The sequence below is a fragment of the Pan paniscus genome, chromosome 8 (assembly GCF_029289425.2).
Source record: "Pan paniscus chromosome 8, NHGRI_mPanPan1-v2.0_pri, whole genome shotgun sequence".
Lineage (NCBI taxonomy): Eukaryota > Metazoa > Chordata > Mammalia > Primates > Hominidae > Pan > Pan paniscus.
In genome coordinates, this window is record NC_073257.2 from 85,633,128 (window position 1) to 85,653,259 (window position 20,132).

General features: G+C 38.8%; 1 protein-coding gene across 2 annotated transcripts in view; it reads right to left on the reverse strand.

Moving 5' to 3' along the window:
* Positions 1–20,132, reverse strand: part of PPP3CB (protein phosphatase 3 catalytic subunit beta) — a 59,180-nt gene that overhangs the window by 20,523 nt on the left and 18,525 nt on the right. For both annotated transcript variants that reach the window (XM_008969014.4, XM_008969012.4), the window contains exons 4-9: positions 17,620–17,731; positions 14,165–14,310; positions 13,767–13,906; positions 13,584–13,661; positions 13,384–13,478; positions 10,255–10,380 (exon numbers count right to left, since the gene is read on the reverse strand). In XM_008969014.4, the coding sequence (XP_008967262.2) occupies positions 10,255–10,380; positions 13,384–13,478; positions 13,584–13,661; positions 13,767–13,906; positions 14,165–14,310; positions 17,620–17,731 (697 nt within the window). The remainder of the gene's footprint in view (positions 1–10,254; positions 10,381–13,383; positions 13,479–13,583; positions 13,662–13,766; positions 13,907–14,164; positions 14,311–17,619; positions 17,732–20,132) is intronic.

Sequence of the window (20,132 nt, forward strand, 5' to 3'; positions counted from 1 at the left end):
AGTCCAGGAGTTTGAGATTGCAGTGAGTTACGATTGCACTCCAACATTCTAGCCTAGGTGATGGAGTGAAAGCCTCAAGGACATTATCAAGAAAGTGAAAGTCAGCTAGGCCGGGGGTCATGCCTGTAATCCCAGCATTTCAGGAGGCTGAGCAGGTGGATCACTTGAGACCAGAAGTTTGAGATCAGCCTTACCAACATGGTGAAACCCTGTCTCTACTAAAAATACAAAAATTAGCCGGGCATGGTGGCACATGCCTGTAATCCCAGCTACTTGGGAGAGTGAAGCAGGAGAATCGCTTGAATCTGGGAGGTGGAGGTTGCAGTGAGCCAAGATGGTACCACTGCACTCCAGTCTGGGTGACACAGCAAGACCCTGTCTCAAAAAGAAAGAAAGAAAGAACGAAAGAACGAAAGAACGAAAGAACGAAAGAACGAAAGAAAGAAAGAAAGAAAGAAAGAAAGAAAGAAAGAGAAAGTGGAATGGGAGAAAATTATTTGTAAATCATATACATAAGGGACTTGCATATAGAATATCTAAAAAACACAACTCAATAATTATCTCGCATGAAACAACTGAGACAGAAAAATACTGCATGTTCTCATAAGTGGAAGCTAAATAATATATGTACATGGAGGTAGAGTGTGGAATGATAGACAAAGGAGACTTGGAAGGGTAGAGAGGTGGGAGAGGTGTGGAAGATGAAATTACTTAATAAGTACAATGTATGCTAGTCTGGTGATAGATACACTAAAAGCCTTGACTTCACCACTATGCAATATATCTATGTAACAAAATTACACTTATACTTCATAAATTTATATAAACAACAAAAAAAGTTTTGTTTTATTTTTTAGAGACGGAGTCTCACTCTGTTGTCCAGGTTGGAGTGCAGTGGTGTGATCTTGGCTCATTGCAACCTCTGTCTCCCGGGTTCAAGCAATTCTCCTGCTTCAGCCTCCTGAGTAGCTGGGATTACAGGCACGCACCACCACACTCAGCTAATTTTTGTATTTTTAGTAGAGACAGGGTTTCACCATGTTGGCCAGGCTGGTCTTGAATTCCTGACCTCAGGTGATCCACCCGCCCCGGCCTCCCAAAATGCTGGGATTACAGGTGTGAGCCACTGCACCTGGCAAAAAAAAATTTTTAATAAAGAAAATTTTAAGAAAAATAACCCAATTATAAAATAAGCAAAGGATTTGAAAATATATTCATCCTCGGCTGGGTGTGGTAGCTCATGCCTGTCACCCTAGCACCCTGGGAGGCCAAGGCGGGTAGACTGCTTGAGCTCAGGAGTTACCAGCCTGGGCGACATGGCGAAACCCTGTCTCTATATTAAAATATACATGTATTTTCTATATTAAAATATATTTTACATATATAAAGTATATGTTTATATATTAAAATGTATATTTATTAAAAAATATATATTTTTTCATCCAAAGAATATACACACTGCTGATGAAACTGTAAAATGGTACAGCTAAGGCTGGGCGCAGTGGCTCATGCCTGTAATCCCAGCACTTTGGGAGGCTGAAGTGGGACAATCACCTGAGGTCAGGAGTTTGAGACCAGCCTGACCAACATGGAGAAACCCCGTCACTACTAAAAAATACAAAATTAGCCGGGCGTGGTGGTGCGTGCCTGTAATCCCAGCTACTCAGGAGGCTGAGGCAGGAGAATCACTTGAACTCAGGAGGCAGAGGTTGCGGTGAGCCGAGATCGCACCATTGCACCCTAGCATGGGCAACAAGAGCAAAACTCTGTCTCAAAAACAACAACAACAATAAAATGGTACAGCTGTTTTGGAAAACAGTTTGGCAGATCCTTAAAAAGTTAATCATAGAGTTACAATATGACCCAACAATTTCACTCCCAGGTCTATTCTCAAGAAAATGAAAACATAGGCCGGGCATGGTGGCTCACGCCTGTAATCCCAGCACTTTGGGAGGCCAAGGCGGGTGGATCAGGAGGTCAGGAGATTGAGATCATCCTGGCTACACAGTGAAACCCTGTCTCTACTAAAAATATAAAAATTAGCTGGGCATGGTGGCGGGCACCTGTAGTCCCAGCTACTCAGGAGGCTGAGGCAGGAGAATGGCGTGAACCCAGGAGACGGAGCTTGCAGTGAGCCAAGATCGCGCCACTGCGCTCCAGCCTGGGCGACAGAGCAAGACTCTGTCTCAAAAAGAAAATGAAAACATAAAACTTGCACATGCATATTCTTTGCAGCATTATTAATAAGTCCAAGAGTAGAAATAAATGTCTATCAGCTGATGAATAAAACAAACAAAATGTGCTATATCCATACAATAGACTACTATTCCATCATAAAAAGGAATGTTGTACTGCTTCATGCTACACCACAGATAAACCTTGAGACCATGGAAAGAATCCAGTCACAAAAGAGCACACACTGTGTGATTCCATTTATATGAACTGTCCAGAATAGGTGAATCTATGGGGACAGCAGATTGGTGGTTACCTAGGGTTAGCAAGGGTGGTTAGGGGAAAATGAAGAGTGACTGCTAATGGGCACAGGGTTTCTTTGGAGGGGATGATGAAAATGTTCCAAAACTGTGGTAATGATTGCACAACTCTGTAGTATATAAAAAACATGGAATTGTACAATTTAAATAGGTCAACTTTATGGTATGTGAATTACATGTCAATAAAGCAGTTATAAAAAATAAAGAAAAGTATGAGGGTATAAAACTTAAAGAGCATAACACGTTCAGAAAACTGGCTTTGCTGTGTTATGGCTAGAACGAAGATAACGTGAAAGAGAAAGGCAGGAAATGAGGCTGAAGAGAAAGTAGGGAAGGTCCAAGGACTTTGTGTTGACAGGTTAAGGTTTATCTCGAAAGCTACATGGAGCCATTTAACGGATATTAAATCGTAGCTTTAAAGTATACATTTTCATCCAGAAACTTGGCTTCTGAAAGAAAGGCAAGAAAGTAATAGCAAAAAAAAAAAAAAAAAAAAAAAAAAAAGTCACAGCACAGTAGTTAGAAAAAGACATCAGATGAAAGAAATGTTATTTATTTAAAGATCAGATAGATTTGAATAATTTATAAAAGAACTAGTACTGAGAATGTGAAGATATAGAGGACATAAACGATAAAGCAAGTTTCCTGAAAAAGCAGAAAGGTAATAGAATCTAGAGACAAGTTAGACTGGCTTGAATGGAAGGGTCACCTCTTCAACAAGGGAAGAATTCAAGATAAGGGTACTGTATAAAGGAAGAAAACAGTAAGTAGAGAACACTCCAACTACTAATGTGTTTTCACTAGTGAGGGAAATGGATAGAAGAAAATGTTTAAGAAAAAAATATGAAAGGAACCAAGTGCTAATAGCCAAGACCATGGAAAAAAGGAAGCAGCCCCATCCCATCATAGGCCTAGAGGCCTAGGAGGAAAGAATAGTTTTGGGGGTCGGGGAGGAGCCCATTGACCAGAACAGCCTCAGGACACTGCTCCCCACAGCCAGGGACTGCTCCAGCACCAGCCACCACCTGGTGTTAAACCCCTAGGCAAGTGTAAGAGTGAATGAAGCTTGGTGGTTTCCACTTAGATTTCAGAAGGTGTATGAGAAAGCCTAGGTGCCCAGGGGCAGAGCCCTCACAGAGAGACACTACTAGGGCAGTGCCAAGGGAAAATGCAGGGCTGGAGGCCCCACACAGACTCCCCACTGAGGCACTGCCTAGTGGGGCTGTGAGAAAGGGCTGCTGCCCTCCAGAATGGCAGAGCCACCGGCAGCTTGCAACCTCAGTGTGGAAAAACCACAGGGACAGAACTGCCCACTCATCGAAACAGTGTGCCCAGGATGTAGGACATGGAGTCAATGATTATTTTGGAGCTTTAAGATTTAATGACTGGCGCGATGGCTCACACCTTAATCCCAGCACTTTGGGAGGTCGAAGTGCATGGATCACTTGAGCTCAGGTGTTCAAAACCAACCTGGCCAACATAGTGAAACCCTGTCTCTACTAAAAATACAAAAATTAGCCAGGCATGGTGGGGCATGCCTGTAGTCCCAGCTATTTGGGGGTCTGAGGCAGGGTAATCACTTTAACCCAGGAGGCGGAGGGTGCAGTGAGCAAAGATCACACCACTGCACTCCAGCCTGGGCGCAACAGAGCAAGATTCTGTCTCAAAAAGAAAAAAAAAAAAATAATGACTGCCTGCTGGGTTTCAGACTTGCATAGTGTCTGAACCCCTTTTCTTTTAGCCAATTTCTCCCTTTTGGAGCAGGAATGTTTATTTTATCCAATGCCTATATCCTCATTAGGTCTTGGAAATAATTTGTCTTTGATTTTACAGGTTCATAGGTAGAAGGAACTAGGCTTGAGTCTCAGATGAGACTTTGGAGTTGGCACTTTTCAGTTAAATTCTAGAATGAGTTAAGACTTTGGGGAACCATTGGCAGGAGATGATTATATTTTGATATATCAGAAGGACATGATATTATAGGGACCATGGGCAGAATGATATAGTTTGGATGTTGTCACCTATAAATCTCATGTTGAATTGTAATCCCCAGTGTTGGAGGTGGAGCCTGGTGAAAGGTGACTGGATCATGGGGGTGGATTTCTCATGAATAGTTTAGCACCATCCCTTTGGTGCTGTCCTCACGATAGTGAGTAAATTCTTGTGAAATTTGGCTGTTTTTTAAGTATCTGGCATCTTCCCCCTCGCTCTCTTGCTCCTGCTCTCACCACGTGAAGTGCCTGCTCCCACTTTACCTTCCACCATGAGAAGTTCCCTGAGGCCTCCCCAAAAGCCGAGGAGATGCAGGTGCTATGCTTGTACAGCCTGCAGAACCACGAGCCAATTAAACTCCTTTTTTTTTTTTTTTTTTTTTTTTTCAGAGAGAGTCCCATTCTATCACCCAGGTTGGAGTGCAGTGGAGTGGAGTGATCAGCTAACTGCAGCCTGCAGCCTTGAACTCCTAGGCTCAAGCGATCCTTTTACCTTAGCCTCCCAAAGTGCTGGGATTACAGGCATGTGCCACTGTGCCTGGCCCTCTTTTCTTTATACAATTTTTTAAAAAAGGAAAATTTGGACTCTATCCTAAGCAAAATGGGAGAAAAAAGCAGACTAGGGATATAAACGGTATTAGGGTCCTACTGGGAGCTCAGCTAATGTTATAAATCAAGGGGTGGTGCCAATTCACAAGTCCGTAAAAATCTCCAGCAGCACTCTGTACTGTGGCTGTAGGAATGGAGAAAATGGATGGCTGGATTTGACTAGACCTAAGATTTATAGGACAAATGAAGTAGAAAAACAGAAAAGAAAGGAGTTTGAGGGTATGTTAATAAGGAAGAGAGGTAAAAAGGGATTTGACTAGTAAGAAAATGACTTAGTTAGGCTGGGTACAGTGGCTCACACCTGTAATCCCAGCACTTTGGGAGGTTGAGGTGGGCGGATCACTTGAGGTCAGGGGTTCAAGAGCAGCCTGGCCAACATGGCGAAACCCTGTCTCTGCGACAAACACAAAAATTAGCTAGGTGTGGTGACATGCACCTGTAATCCCAGAGACTTGGGAGGCTGAAGCATGAGAACTGCTTGAACCTGGGAAATGGAGATTGCAGTGAGCTGAGATCACACCACTGCACTCCAGCCTGGGTGACAGAGCAAGACTCTGTCTCAAAAAAAAAAAAAAAAAAAAAAAAAAAAAGGAAGAAAATGACATACTGAAAGGCCTAGAGATTCCAATGAACATGAAGAACAGCAGTAACCTGAGTAAAGGGTTGTTGTAACAAGAGTTTTCTCATTGGAGTGTGTTAATGGTACTATCCTCACCAGACTCAAAATATCCAAGTCATCTCCAACCATTCCCTACCCTTAAATATGTAATCTTGTTAAGTCTCACTGATTCTACTTCTACCATTCTTTTGGTTCTCCCCACTCTCCGTTCCTAATGCTACCAGGCCTTCATTATGTCTCTACCTGACTTCTGGTGTAACTTCGTAACAGGTCTCTCAACCTCAAGTCTTCCTTCCAGTCTACTTCACCACAGTAATTTTTCTAAATGACGACCACAGTCAAATTCCATCTCAATGGCTTGCTCACCATTTATCAAAGTTCCAACTTCTCTGTGTGGTGATCAATATCCTCATGATCTAGCCCTAACCTAACTTTTCATTCTTTTTCTACTACTGTCCTTCATAGATCCTACTCACTAATCAAATTAAACCCTCAAAGAGACCTATGATTTCTTGCTTTCAGACTCAGGCTCAGGAAGTTCTCTTATCTAGAATTCTGTTGCTCATATCCACCAGCACAATTCCACCATTCTTCAAGCCCCTGTTCAAAAGCTACTTTAATCCCTCCGACAGAAATAACCTCCTTTCTCTTTTGAGACGGAGTCTCACTCTGTCGCCCAGGCTGGAGTGCAGTGGCTCTATCTTGGCTCACTGCAAGCTCTGCCTCCTGGGTTCACGCCATTCTCCTGCCTCAGCCTCCTGAGTAGCTGGGATTACAGGTGTCCGCCACCTGTAATTTACTGTATTTTTAGTAGAGACAGGGTTTCACTGTGTTAGCCAGGATGGTCTCGATCTCCTGACCTCGTGATCTGCCTGCCTCGGCCTCCCAAAGTGCTGAGATTACAGGCGTAAGCCACTGCGCCCGGCCTCTCCTCTTTTTTTGAGACAGAGTCTTGCTCTGTTGCCCAGGGTGGAGTGCAGTGGTGCAATCTCAGCTCACTGCAACCTCCACCTCCTGGGTTCAAGCAATTCTCTGCCTGAGCCTCCCGAGTAGCTGGGATTACAGGCGCCCACCACCACACCCAGCTAATTTTTGTATTTTTAGTGGAGACAGGGTTTCACCATCGTGGCCAGGTGGGTCTTGAACTCCTAACCTCGTGATCCACCCACCTCAGCCTCCCAAAGTGCTGGGATTACAGGCATGAGCCACCACGCCTGGCCCCAAGCCACCACGCCCAGCCATCTCAATTCCTATAAAACTAGGCTTGTCTTGGAGCCCTTACCATATTACATCTTATTATCATTATTTATATATATCACAGGTCCCACATTAATCTGCAAAGACCCATCTTACTTGTATCTGTATTTCCTTGGTACCTTGAATAAAACACTTAAAAAAAAATCTAGTCAATAAATAAATCTTACATGTATGACCTTCTATGGAAGATCATATATTAGATCCTCTAGAACAGAGGTTCTTAAAGGAGGGCCAATAAGTGTGAAGGTTGCAGATTCATTTCAGAACTATGACCATCCTGAAAATGTTGTGAGTACATACATTTATACATGAATTTTTCTGAAGCAAAAGTCCATAACTTTTATCAGATTCTCAAAGGGATTCTATATTAAGAAATTAATAAATGTTTTTGGCAGTGGCTCACACCTGTAATCCCAGCACTTTAGGAGGTTGAGGCAAACAGAGCCCTTGAGGCCAGGAGTTTGAGACCAGCCTGGCCAACATGGTGAAACCCCGTCTCTACTAAACATACAAAAATTAGCCAGGTGTGGTACAGCATGCCTGTAATCCCAACTACTCAGGAGGCTGAGGCATGAGAATCACTTAAACCCGGGGGATGGACGTTGCAGTGAGCTGAGATTGTGCCTGGGCAATAGAATGAGACTGCATTCCAGCCTGGGCAACTGAATGAGACTGTGCCTCAAAAAAAAAAAAAAAAAAATTAATAAATGTTTTTATGTGTACTTTTAAACTGTGACTCTTTATCTTTTAGAAATATATTCTAAAGTATTTATAGATAGAAAAGAGTTGAGATTTGTTTCAAAATAATTGAGGTATGAGGTGGGGAGTACTGGATGGGGACATAAATGATACAAGATTGGCTATGATTTGATAATTGTTGAAGATGAATAATTGGTATATAGGAAATTCATATTATTCACTCTACCTTGGTGTATGTTGAAAATTTCCCAATGTAAGTCATTTTACTTCTTTAGAGACAGGGTTTTGCTATATTGTCTAGGCTGGGGTGCAGTGGCTATTCAGATGTGTGATTGTCGTACAGTGTATTCTCAAACTCCTGGGCTCAAGTGATCCTCCTGCCTTAGCCTCCCTAGCAGCTGGGACTACAGGCCAATGTAGGAATATTTTTAGTGAAATAGAAAAGGGGTTCTTGGCTAGGTGCAGTGGCTCACACCTATAATCTCAGTGCTTTACAAGCCCAAGGCAGGAGGATTACGTAAGCCCAGGAGTTCAAGGCTGCTGTGGGCTATGATGGCACCACTGCACTCTAGTCTGTGTGACAGAGCGAGACTCTGTCTCTATAAAAAAAAATAGTGGGGGTTTTAGCTCCCAAAAGGGTAAGGAAACACTGCTTTCGCCTAATTTTGGGATTAAATCAGCCTTTCAGGAAGCCTCTGGCTTAGGTTAGTTGCTTCTCAGGAACTAGACCCAGAGTCCAACTGGCTTCTTCGAAGTAAAACAAATGTCACTTGCTGCTTTTCACACCAAAAGAAAATGCTCATTACCATCAAGAAGTAGTCAGGCTATCTAAACAGCCATCATGTATTAAAATAGCAAAATATGCAAAGAGTTTGAGAAGATTTTCTTACTGTGCTCAACACTGGCTAGAATTCTATTTGCATGTAATGTTAAAATCTGAGCTTTACATTTTTAGAGAGATGTGAATAATTTAGAGAAGATCTAAAGAAAAACAACAAAAATGGTCAAAAAGTTTGAATATTTCCTTGTTTATAAAAGATGATTTAGAGTGGCAATGGAAAAACTAAAGATCACTTAGTACCAGACCTCAAATATAGGAATACTGATAAAAGCCTACTGTTCTCCATCTTCACTTGTAAGGGATCCACAGAATTCATCTTAAATTATCTCATCTCTCAAAAGGAGTTGGGCTAAATGATTGTTAAATCCACTTATGAGCTCTAAAACCCTATGATGCCCTGGTTTTTGACAGGTGCATTAGTTGAGAAAAACCTATTATCTCTATTTCTTTCCTTGTTTAAATACTCATAGCATAAATATTTAGATTAGATATAATGAAATATTTCCTTATGTGGGACTACCAGAGAATCAAATTAGAATCTAGGAAATGTCCATTTTCCTCCTACCTTATCTTCCTGGCCCCTCCATCCTTCCCATATTACATTAAAATAGTTGAGTTGCAGTCTAGCCTGAAGGCAGGAGAGTGAGCAGGATGAATTATTTAATTCATCTGATGATGCTATGATTGAACTATTTCTCATACACCAAAGATAGAAGGTTGTAAGTGTAATGCATCCCTTGCACCTAAGCCCTTAACTGGCCCCCTTCTCAAATGCTAAAGGGTAATTCTATCTCCATATTAACATTGGACCTACTGAGTAAATGAAGAACACCAAATGCAATCTGCAGAAAACCTGTTTAACATACACAGTTTAAGTATTAATTCTGAATTTCAGAACTACAAATTGCCTTGGCAGAAGTGACATATCTCATACAGAAAGGAACATTTTGTAATATGGAAGAGGTGAGAAAAAATAGAGGGGGATACTGAACAAAATGTTTTATAATCATGTCTGTACTCTCATAATGTCATTTTCCACATATGGAAACTGAGGCATTTTCTTATGAAAAAAATTAACTTAAAATGGAAAAGAACATGATAGGTAACAAAATCCTAAGAATTCTATAGAACTACAAATGAAACACAGAAACAGAATTTCTTAAATAGCATTTATTTTCTCTCAAAAAGCCTATTATGTACTAACAAGTGTTCCTCTAAATTAGAAAGGCATCACTACTAAAATTTTATACATATTTTTTATATAAGAGAAGGAATATTGGGCTACAATCTGAATTTCTCTTTATGATTTCTCTTAAAGTATAGAACAGCTATTAAAATGACTAATATTGCTAAAATGAAGGCTACTAAATTTCCCCAAGAATTTCGGTGGAATGCCCAAAAATGGTGTTAAGATATGCAGAAGGGCCCATTTCAAGCAAAGCAATCTCTCCACCCCTTCATAAAAGATTTAAGCTAAAGAAAAAAAAAAAAAGAAAATCCAACAGCTGAAGACATTGGGCTATTTATAAATCTTCTCCCAGTCCCCCAGACAGCCTCACATGGGGGCTGTAAACAGCTAACTAAAATATCTTTGAGACTCTTATGTCCACACCCACTGACACAAGGAGAGCTGTAACCACAGTGAAACTAGACTTTGGTTTCCTTTAGCAAGTATGTGCCTATGATAGTAAACTGGAGTAAATGTAACAGTAATAAAACAATTTTTTTAAAAAATAAAAATTATACCTTTTTCTCCAACAAACGGTAAAGACCACGTGAAGACATCCATAAAATTAGGCAACCAGTAAGGATGTGGAGAACAGTTAAACTGTCGAATATTCATCACATTATTTTCATACTTTAATACAGCAGCTGCAAGATAAGTTGAACATCAATAACTTAATAGATAAGTAACTATTTGTCATTAGCCTTAAAAATATAAAATACATAAAAGCAGAAAAATATTAAGAGGAAGGGAGATCGGGGGTGAGTGGAATCAGGGCTGGTAGAGGGAGGAAGGAACTAATTTTTAATAATAACACAGGTTTTGTTTTTAACACTGTTATGTAGAACTATAACTATAGTCAGGTCTTCACATTACTAATGAAATTTCCAGATTCTTTCCAGAATGTTTGTTTTACTTTATAATCCAATGATGAACATACATTTTTACTAAATCCAAAATTGTGAAAACTCAGTTTTTAGAGGAAACACAGAATGGCAATGAGCAATTTTCTAGGTTTTTAAAGTTCAAACAAATTGAGAATTTAAGATCTTTCTAGCTTCAGGCAACCTGAAAAGGATAGCTGAATGGTAATAAAGCAAACAAAAAAATCCCACCCATTTGGAACATTTTACTTATAAATGTATGAATGTATTTGTTTCATTTAATATGGAAAATCAGACAAAATTACTACAAAGAAATATTTTACTTTGTTTAGAAAAAAAATCCCACTGAAACACCAAAAGAGAATATTATAACCAAACAATCCAGAGATAACATTTTCATCTCAAATGCAGGTATCTGATGTTTCAATATGTTGATATAATTAAAATCTTAAATGACCTACATAGATTTCAGTTACTGGTTATATTACTGTATAGAACACTGGGTTAGAAGGGCTGGATTCTCATCTAAACTATAGCACATACTAGCTGTGCAATGCTTGGTAAATTATTCAACTAATGTGTTTCTCATTTATAAAACAGGACTAATATGTCTACCCTGCCTACCACAGAAGTTTAAGATCAGACAATGCATTTCACATGAAAATACATAAAAGTATAAAATGTCTTGTAGATATAATTTTATGGTTACTTTTTTTTCATTTTAATGAAAAGCACTGAAATGCAGATGTTAAATTCCAACATTTGTGATTGTGGCTAATAGAGAATCAAAAGTAATCCTGCTACATGTTACTGTTTACTAACTTAATAAGTATATGTTTGTTTCCCATATGAAATTCCCATCCGAAATAAAAGTATTTTAAATTATATGTTTTGACAATCAAAGTGGGAAAAAAGAGTATTTTAAATTAGTCTCAAAAATTATGAGCTGATACCAAGCTTTCAGATCTTTTGTAAGGGATAAAAGAGAGAAAAATCTAGAAAATTGCCTTATGGATAGAATGAAAAATTACAAACATACCCATACAACGTAAACACTCAAACCATTAACACTATTTATGTACAGACTCAGGACTACAAAGAGACATCTGATTTTTGATAAGACAGTCAATGGTTTGAGCCTCTTTTCTAAGTGCTAAAAAAAATCCATCCCTTAACCTCCTGAGTCAAACCAACAAAGGACAATCAGTAAGGCAGTACTCAACTGGACACTGAACACTAGCTCCCTTAATACTAACAAGAGGAAGTCACAGTTGAGGAATTAGAGCACTGGTAGAAAGTTAAATTTAACACTTGGTTCTGTTTTTGAGAATGGAATCAGGGCAGGGGCGCAGTGGCTCAGGCCTATAATCCCAGCACTTTGGGAGGCTGAGGCAGGCAGATCACTTGAAGTCAGGAGTTCAAGACAAGCCTGGTGAACATGGTGAAACCTCATTCTATAAAAATATAAAAATTAGCTGGGCGAGGTGGCAGGTGCCTATGATCCCAGCTATTAGGGAGGGCTGAGGCAAAAGAATTGCTTGAACCCAGGATGCAGATGTAGCAGTCGGCCGAGACTGCACCACTGCATTCCAGCCTGGGCAACAGAGCGAGACCCTGTCTAGAGAGAGAAAGAATGGAATCAAAACTTAGATATGTTTCTTCTCAAAAATGAAGTCATATTTCATAAGATATCTATAGTGTAAGTTCTTGTAGCATATTCTGTACCCAAGTTATCCAGCATGCTACTGTTTGGTCTCAGGCAAGTGTTTTAATCTTTTAACCATCACCTCTCATCATCCAAAAAAACTTCCTCTGTTCCTCTTTTGAACTTACACCATGACCCTTATTTAGCAATGACCTCATTCTCTCTCTAAATGTCCTTTTTAAAGTCTTTAACCTTCTGTTCTTTCCTCTTGGCACATCCACTCCAGTCTGATCCTGAAGCTATGGCATAGTCAACTGAATTCCAGACATGTCAAGACAGAAGAGAAGCTGGCCTCTTAATATCATCTTCCAAAGATGTAAACTACATAAACATACCCAATCTCATCTTCAATGTCCTTGGCACACACTTAACTAGATTAAGACCCTTTGGCACTTTCTGTCAATAAACTGTATTCAAAATAAAATGAAATCCAATTACTATAGACAGGTCAAATTTTCAGGGAAGGTGGGGAAATGAAAATCTCTGGAATGGAAGGCAAAGGAAAAAAGCAGTAAAAAGAAAGAGAAGAATGTATCCCTCAAATGAGATGAAACTGAATTAATTAAAAAAAAGCTCAAATACAAATCTTCATGGGGCAGTGATAAGACTGTGGAGGTAAAAGAAGGAAATAAGAAAGGGAAAGAGAACCTAGATCAGTGAACATAAAACAAGAAACATGATAAACTAAACAAGTAGACAGTGCAAATAAAATCATCAAAGCAGCAGCAGCTTTATACAAATAAGAAAACATCCTCAATAAGGGAAAAGATTTAAGAAAGGGGAGTTTGAGAAAATCATGTTTGGTTTTGCTTGATGCACTTAACTCAGAGCACGTTTTACAAAATGGCTTTTCCAAGAGACAAGTTGTGGAATGGGGTTACATATTACTTAGTTTCACATTTTGGATTTTTATTTATTGTTCTCTCCCCTCCATCTTACAGTTATTTATAAAGAAATCTGGATACTAATAGTTTCAAACAACACCCCTTTTTTATTATATTTTAAAAAGTCAATTAAAATACTAAGTTGTTTAACAATTTTTTTTATCAACAATATCTTACCTTTATTATTGTAGACATCTAAGTAATTAGGTGCCGAAAAAATTGTTATTAATGAAGGGAACCCTGTAGTTTGACTTTTTCTGTACATTCTATAGCTGCAAAACAAATAGCTTAATATGCATCGTAAAGCATCAATCATGGTTACTAAGTTTGATTTATATTTTAGGTGTTAATTTGGGTCAGGGAAACAGAATTCTTACCCTGCATCTTGAGCTTCATGAGCTCTAATAATCGATAACAAATTATTGTTTTGCAAAAATTCACACACTGCTGGATAGCTGTGGGGGAAAAAGAGTAAATTAAGTAAAATAATGGCTTTTCTGTATGAAGCATATGCTATGTTAACAACTAAAATGTGATTAATCTTGGATATTTTTCCTTACTTATAAAAATAAGAACATCCTCGAACTGTATTGTGACTAAAATGTTCCTGTGATTTTTCATTTCCAAAATCTTCAGAAGGATCGGACCATAACAAGTCACACATTGGTCCAAATGCAGGTGGCTCTTTGAATCTATCTAACTGTGAAAGAAAGAAAAGAAAGAACAGAAGTAACTCATCAAAAAGTAAGGACAAAATGTGCATAGGAAAATGATACCAACTTTGAATACAGTTCATACTATATTATTGTGAATAAATAGAAGTTATTTCCTTAAGATATCAGTATACTAATTTTTACCATTACCTAATCTTGGCAGTGAAGTGAAGTTTGAAACTTCTGCTCTACTCAACAATGTACTATAAATAGAAATCAATCTCGGAAGTAAAATATATACTCACTCTCCTAATATCATCCAGTGTGTGTATTTCTGGTGAAAGTCCACCATGAACACAAAGAAACTGTTGGTTTAAAAGTGCAGCAAGAGGCAAACTATCAAAAGCTTCCATGCAAGCTTCATAGACTCTTTCCGAATACTTAATTTTACCTAGAAAAACAAAAAACGAATTGAAAATTACATTACTGGTGGTGGTGTGACCATTTTAAAAACATATATATTAGATTTTTATTTCTTGTTCTCTCCCCTCCTTTATATCTTATAGCTATTTATAATGAAATTGAGATAGTTACAGTTTCAACTGTAGTAATAGCCCAGACAGACAGACAGACAGATGGCAAGAAAATTATAGACAGTAAACAGCAAAGTGGTGGCCAGGGCTTCAGAGTGAGTGAAGGGGTGACTATAAAAAGGTAGCAAGAGAGAACTTATGGCATGATAAAACTTTTCTGTATCATGATAGTGGTAGTGGACAACTCTATGCAGTGTCAAAAGTCACAGAAGTAAATACCACAGAGAATAAATCTTACCGCACACAATTTTTTAAAGGAAAGCATCTTCCCCTATAAGAATCAACAAAAATATGCAATGTTGTCTGTCTTATGAAGACAAAATATTTGCTCTCTCTAAAATTATTCTCGATGATGTTATGTCTTATGAAGCAAAATATTTGCTCTCTAAAATTATTTTGGATGACAGAAAAGTCATCACGTATTGTTAAAAATAAGTAAGTCAAATCTCTAAAAACAGGCCAGGCACGGTGGCTCACGCCTGTAATCCCAGCACTTTGACAGGCCAAAGCAGGAAGATCGCTTGAGGCCAGGAGTTTGAGACCAGTCTGGCCAACATGGCAGAACACTGTCTCTACTAAAAATACAAAAATTAGCCAGGCATGGTGGTGTGCACCTGTAATCCCAGAGACTCAATGGGTGAGGAACAAGAATCACTTGAACCCAGGAGGTGGAGGCTGCAGTGAGCCGAGATCGTGCCACTTGCACTCCAGCCTGGGCGACAGAGCAAGACTCTGTCTCAAAAAAAAAAAAAAAAAGAAAGAAATCTCTTAAAAACAGCTCAACCCTTCACCTTTACTGGCCAAATAAGGCAAAATTAGAACTGTACTTGAGGTTAAAATCATTTTAATACTTGCTTTATTTTATTCTAAGAGTCAATGACTACTTTATTCTTATTACAGGCAAGATGACTACATCATCACAACAAAATTCAAGGTTCATCCAATTTTTCTGAAAAATAAAAGATAATAGCATGCTCATGTCAGAAAAGCTGAGGGGTTCCTCTTGCCTACAATGAATACTTTAAAATGGGCAGTGAAGCAGGAAACCAATATAGAAACACAAGAAAGACAAAACTCTACCAAATCAAACTATCATTTACTTTTAGAGAGATATCATGCACTTTCATTTGCTCCTTTACAACTTTAAATTCCTATTTTGGTTTTGATGAGATTTTGGTAGGTGGTTTGTTATTTATCTAGGCAAAGAAAAAGAACTTAGTTCCTATTTCCTGTTTTAATACTGTAATATTCAAATATTTAAAAAACTATATATATATCCAGCAACCAGAGATTCTACACTGGCAGTGTGCTAACGACTCTGTTTTCTAGCACTGTGGTTTAATAAAAATTCTAATTTGACTGCTTTTAGGTCAAGCATGCACTTTCCAGGTCTTATCTTACTCATTTAGGTTAACTGCCTGATCCTTGAAGTTATAAGAGTATGCCACTTCTGCCACTACCCATCACTGTATTTTTCTCCTTTTGCTGCAAGTCTCTACTTAATATGACCTTTATTGGATCATGTTTTGAGTCTCAAAACGTTGAAATTATTTCTGCTTTTAGAATTTAACTCTACTTAATACAGTCATAAATATTATCTTAAAAAGCACAAAGGCAGGCCAGATGCGGTGGTTCACACCTGTAATCCCAGCACTTTGGGAGGACGAGGCAGGTGGATTACTTGAGGTCAGGAGTTAAGAGACCAGCCTGGCCAACATGGTGAAACCCCGCCTCTACCAAAAATACAAAAATTAGCAGGACGTGGTGGCGCATGCCTGTAATTTCAGCTACTTGGGAGGCTAAGGCAGGAGAATGCTTAAACCCGGGAGGAGGTTGCTGTGAGCAGAGATTGTACCACTGCACTCCAGCCAGGGTGACAGAGCGAGACTGTCTCAAAAAAAAAAAATAATAATAATAATAATAATAAAAAAGCACAAAGGTTTGAGGTGTGAAAAAGGCCTAATCTTGTTCTGTAACATATGGTTACTTACAGGTATTAGATTACCATTGCTGTAATAATTTGAGAGAGAAAAGGGATAAACATTGCAGGTTAAGAATTTCACCAACTGTACCTGACTAGTCTTAAAACAATGATATTTAAAAAAACAAAAAAATTTTAAGAAGAATTTCAATCATTAATAGCATGATTGAAATGATCTGCAATGGTAACAGGATAAACAATTTGTTAGGATTCCTCACAGGAATGCCTCAAGATTGAAGGACAAAAATCTCCAATGCAAAATAACATTTTTTTCTTTTGGTTTTTATTTTTTCCTGTTAGAAAAAATATATACATTTTTTTTTCCTGAGACAGAGTTTCGCTCTTGTTGCCCAGGCTGGAGTACAATGGCGCGATCTCAGCTCACTGCAACCTCCGCCTCCCAGGTTCAAGTGATTCTCCTGCCTCAGCCTCCTGAGTACCTGGGATTACAGGCACATGTCACCACGCCTGGCTAATTTTTGTATTTTTAGTAGAGATGGGGTTTTGCCGTGTTGGCCAGGCTGGTCTTGAACTCCTGACCTCAGGTGATCCGCCTGCCTCGGCCTCCCAAAGTGCTGGGATTACAAGCGTGAGCCACCGTGCCTGGCTTAGAAAAATTAATTGTAACATTAAAACTTATATATAAAACTCTAAGTATGTTTGTAAAAGTTAAACATAATAAGAAATTCTGAAATGAAAAAAAATTTTTTTTTTTTAGACAGGGTCTGACTCTATTGCCCAGGCAATTGTCCGTGCAGTGGCATGATCTCAGCTCACTATGACCTCCGATTCCCAGGCTCAAGCGATCCTCCCACCTTAGCCTCCTGAGCAGCTGGGACTACAAGAGTGTGCCGCCACACCCAGCTAATTTTTTTTTTTGTATTTTTGGTGGAGATGGGGTTTCACCATGTTGGCCAGGCTGGTCTCCAACTCCTGAGCTCAGGCAATCCCCCTGCCTGGGCCTCCCAAAGTGCTGGGATTACAGGCGTGAACCACCATGCCCCACCAAAAACTTCTTAATACCATTAAACACCAGAGAGTGCCCGACAACTTTCCTCAAAGCTTTATGTGTGGACATGAAATCTGTCCTTACATGTTGCACTGTAAAGTCTTCAAAACTCTTACTACCCACTTAAGTCCAAAAGAATACTGAGGAAGTGAAAACATTTCTCCTGGCAGTACTCACATTCCTGCTTAAAGGTAAAATATTCAGTAAGGTGTCTGCATTCATGGTTGCCTCTCAGAAGAAATAATGTGCTTGGGTATAGAATCTTCAGAACCCATAAATATAAGACACACTGCAAAAGAAAATTTTTCTAGTGAATTTATCTTGTATTTTTGTTTAATGAAGCTGCTTGATCTTTGCTCCTTTTCCTCTACTACCCTTACCATCCTCTATTATCTTTCTTTGTCCCTTACTAAAATATAAGCACCACAAAATCACAGATTTTGTCATCTTATTCACTTTTGATTCTCTACTCCCAGAAAAGTACCTAGCAAATAGGAGAAGAGCAATAAATATTTGTTGAATGAATGAGTCAAACAATCTATTTAATTACTTTGGATTTACAGACTGCCCAATATAAAAACAATTAGCACACTGGTCTACAGATGCGTATTAGTAAATAATACTGTCAAAATAACAGCAGCTAACATTTATTAAGTACTTACAATATGTGAAGGACTATATAATTCCCCTAATTTATTCCTCAAACAACACTATGAAGTATGTAATATCATCTTTATTTTACAAATGAGAAACTGAAGCAAAGATCTTAAGTAACTTGCCCAAAACCACAAAACTTCTAAGTGATGGAGATAGGATTCTGATCCTCTGATCTTAAGCATTATGCCATGCTGCCCATGAAGGGAAGGTCCATGTTTTATGTTTGTTTCATTGATTATGAATATTGCCTTACATATGGTAAGTGCTTATTATCTGAACTAATTCAATGCAAATGTAATTTTTCAAATAAAAATATTATTAAACATTATAGCAGATGCTATTCTCTAAATAGATTTAACATAAGAAAGAGACTCACATTTTACTTATTTGCTTAAAAAAGGAAGAAATATTTGATATGGAAATAAGCATGGTTTATATAATCATATGCAAAAAGAAAAAACAAACTTTTTTATTTTTAGAGACAAGGTCTCACTGTCACCCAGGTTGGAGTGCAATGGCACAATTACTGCTCACTGCAGCCTCGACCTTCTGGGCTCAAGAAATCCTCCTACCTCAGTCTCTTGAGCAGCTGGGACTACAGGCACATGCCACCAGACCCAGCTAAGTTTTTGTTTTTTTTTGTGGAGACAGGGTTTCACCATGTTTCCCTGGCTGGTCTCGAACTCCCAGGTTCAAGCAATCTGCCTGACTTGGCCAACCTGTGCTGCGATTACAGGTGTGAGCCACCACACCCAACCAAACTTTATTGTTAATAAATTAAGGTATATCTAAACATGTAACTATTCATATCCTTCATTTTATTCAAAAGGGAAAAAAGTAATAAAATCAGGGAAATAATCTGTTCTCGATGCTTATTGTGATTCTTTGTTATTTTCCTTTTATAACAACAAAATGTATTAAAGGAGTCAGCTACATCCAGGCGCAGTGGCTCACGCCTGTAATCCCAGCACTTCGGGAGGCCGAGGCAGGCAGATCACCTGAGGCCAGGAGTTCGAGATCAGCTTGACCAACATGGCGAAACTCCATCTCTATTAAAAATACAAAAACTAGCCGGGAGTGGTGGTGGGCACCTGTAATCCCAACTACTTGGGAGGCTGAGGCAGGAGAATCTCTTGAACCTGGGAGGCAGAGGTTGCAGCGAGCCGAGATCACGCCACTACACTCCAGCCTGGGCGACAGAGTGAGAGTCCATCTCAATTAAAAAAAAAAAAAAAAAAAGAGTCAGCTGCAAAACAATCTTACACAAGGACATGCACACCAACTTAGTTACCAAATAAGCTTCATAAAACTGTTTATTTTATTGTTTTGGTCAAATGCCTGAAATTTTTTTGTTAAGATGGGCCATTTTCTGATTTGCCTGAAGCCCTGTGACAATTTGGGAAAAGTTGACGAGGCTAATAATCAACTATCAGCAGGAGGAAGAAGAACTCAAAATAGCAAAATTCCTAAGGGAAGCAGGACGGACAGAGTCTAGAACTTCCTTCCACTCTGAGAATCCTAGCACACCTCAGAAAAAAAGGTATATTGGAAACACTGGAGAAGGAGATATAAACAACAGTAACCAACATAAATTCACCAGGTAAGGTTTCAGTATCTACTAGAGAAGGTGGTTAAAAGCATATGCTGGGAGTCACATTGCCTGGCTATGCTGTTTACTAATAATACCTTGGGCAAGTTACTTAACCTCTCTAAGCCTCAGGTTCCTCATCTATAAAATGAATAAAACAACAGTACTTACCTCATTAATATTATTGTGAGGATTAATTGATATGTCTTCAGTGCCTAGAACATGCTTAGAACATATTAAATGTGCAACACAGGTATCTATTGGTAGAAATTTGACCCCACAATTCTACCTCTAGGAATTTGTCCTACAAAAATAATCAGGCAAGTATGTAAAGATGTATGAATAATATGACTCATTAAAGCATCATTTGTAAAGAAAAAAACTGGGAACATCTTCAGTGTCTAACAACAAGGAATTAATTAATTATGGTTTGTTTATTAGATGG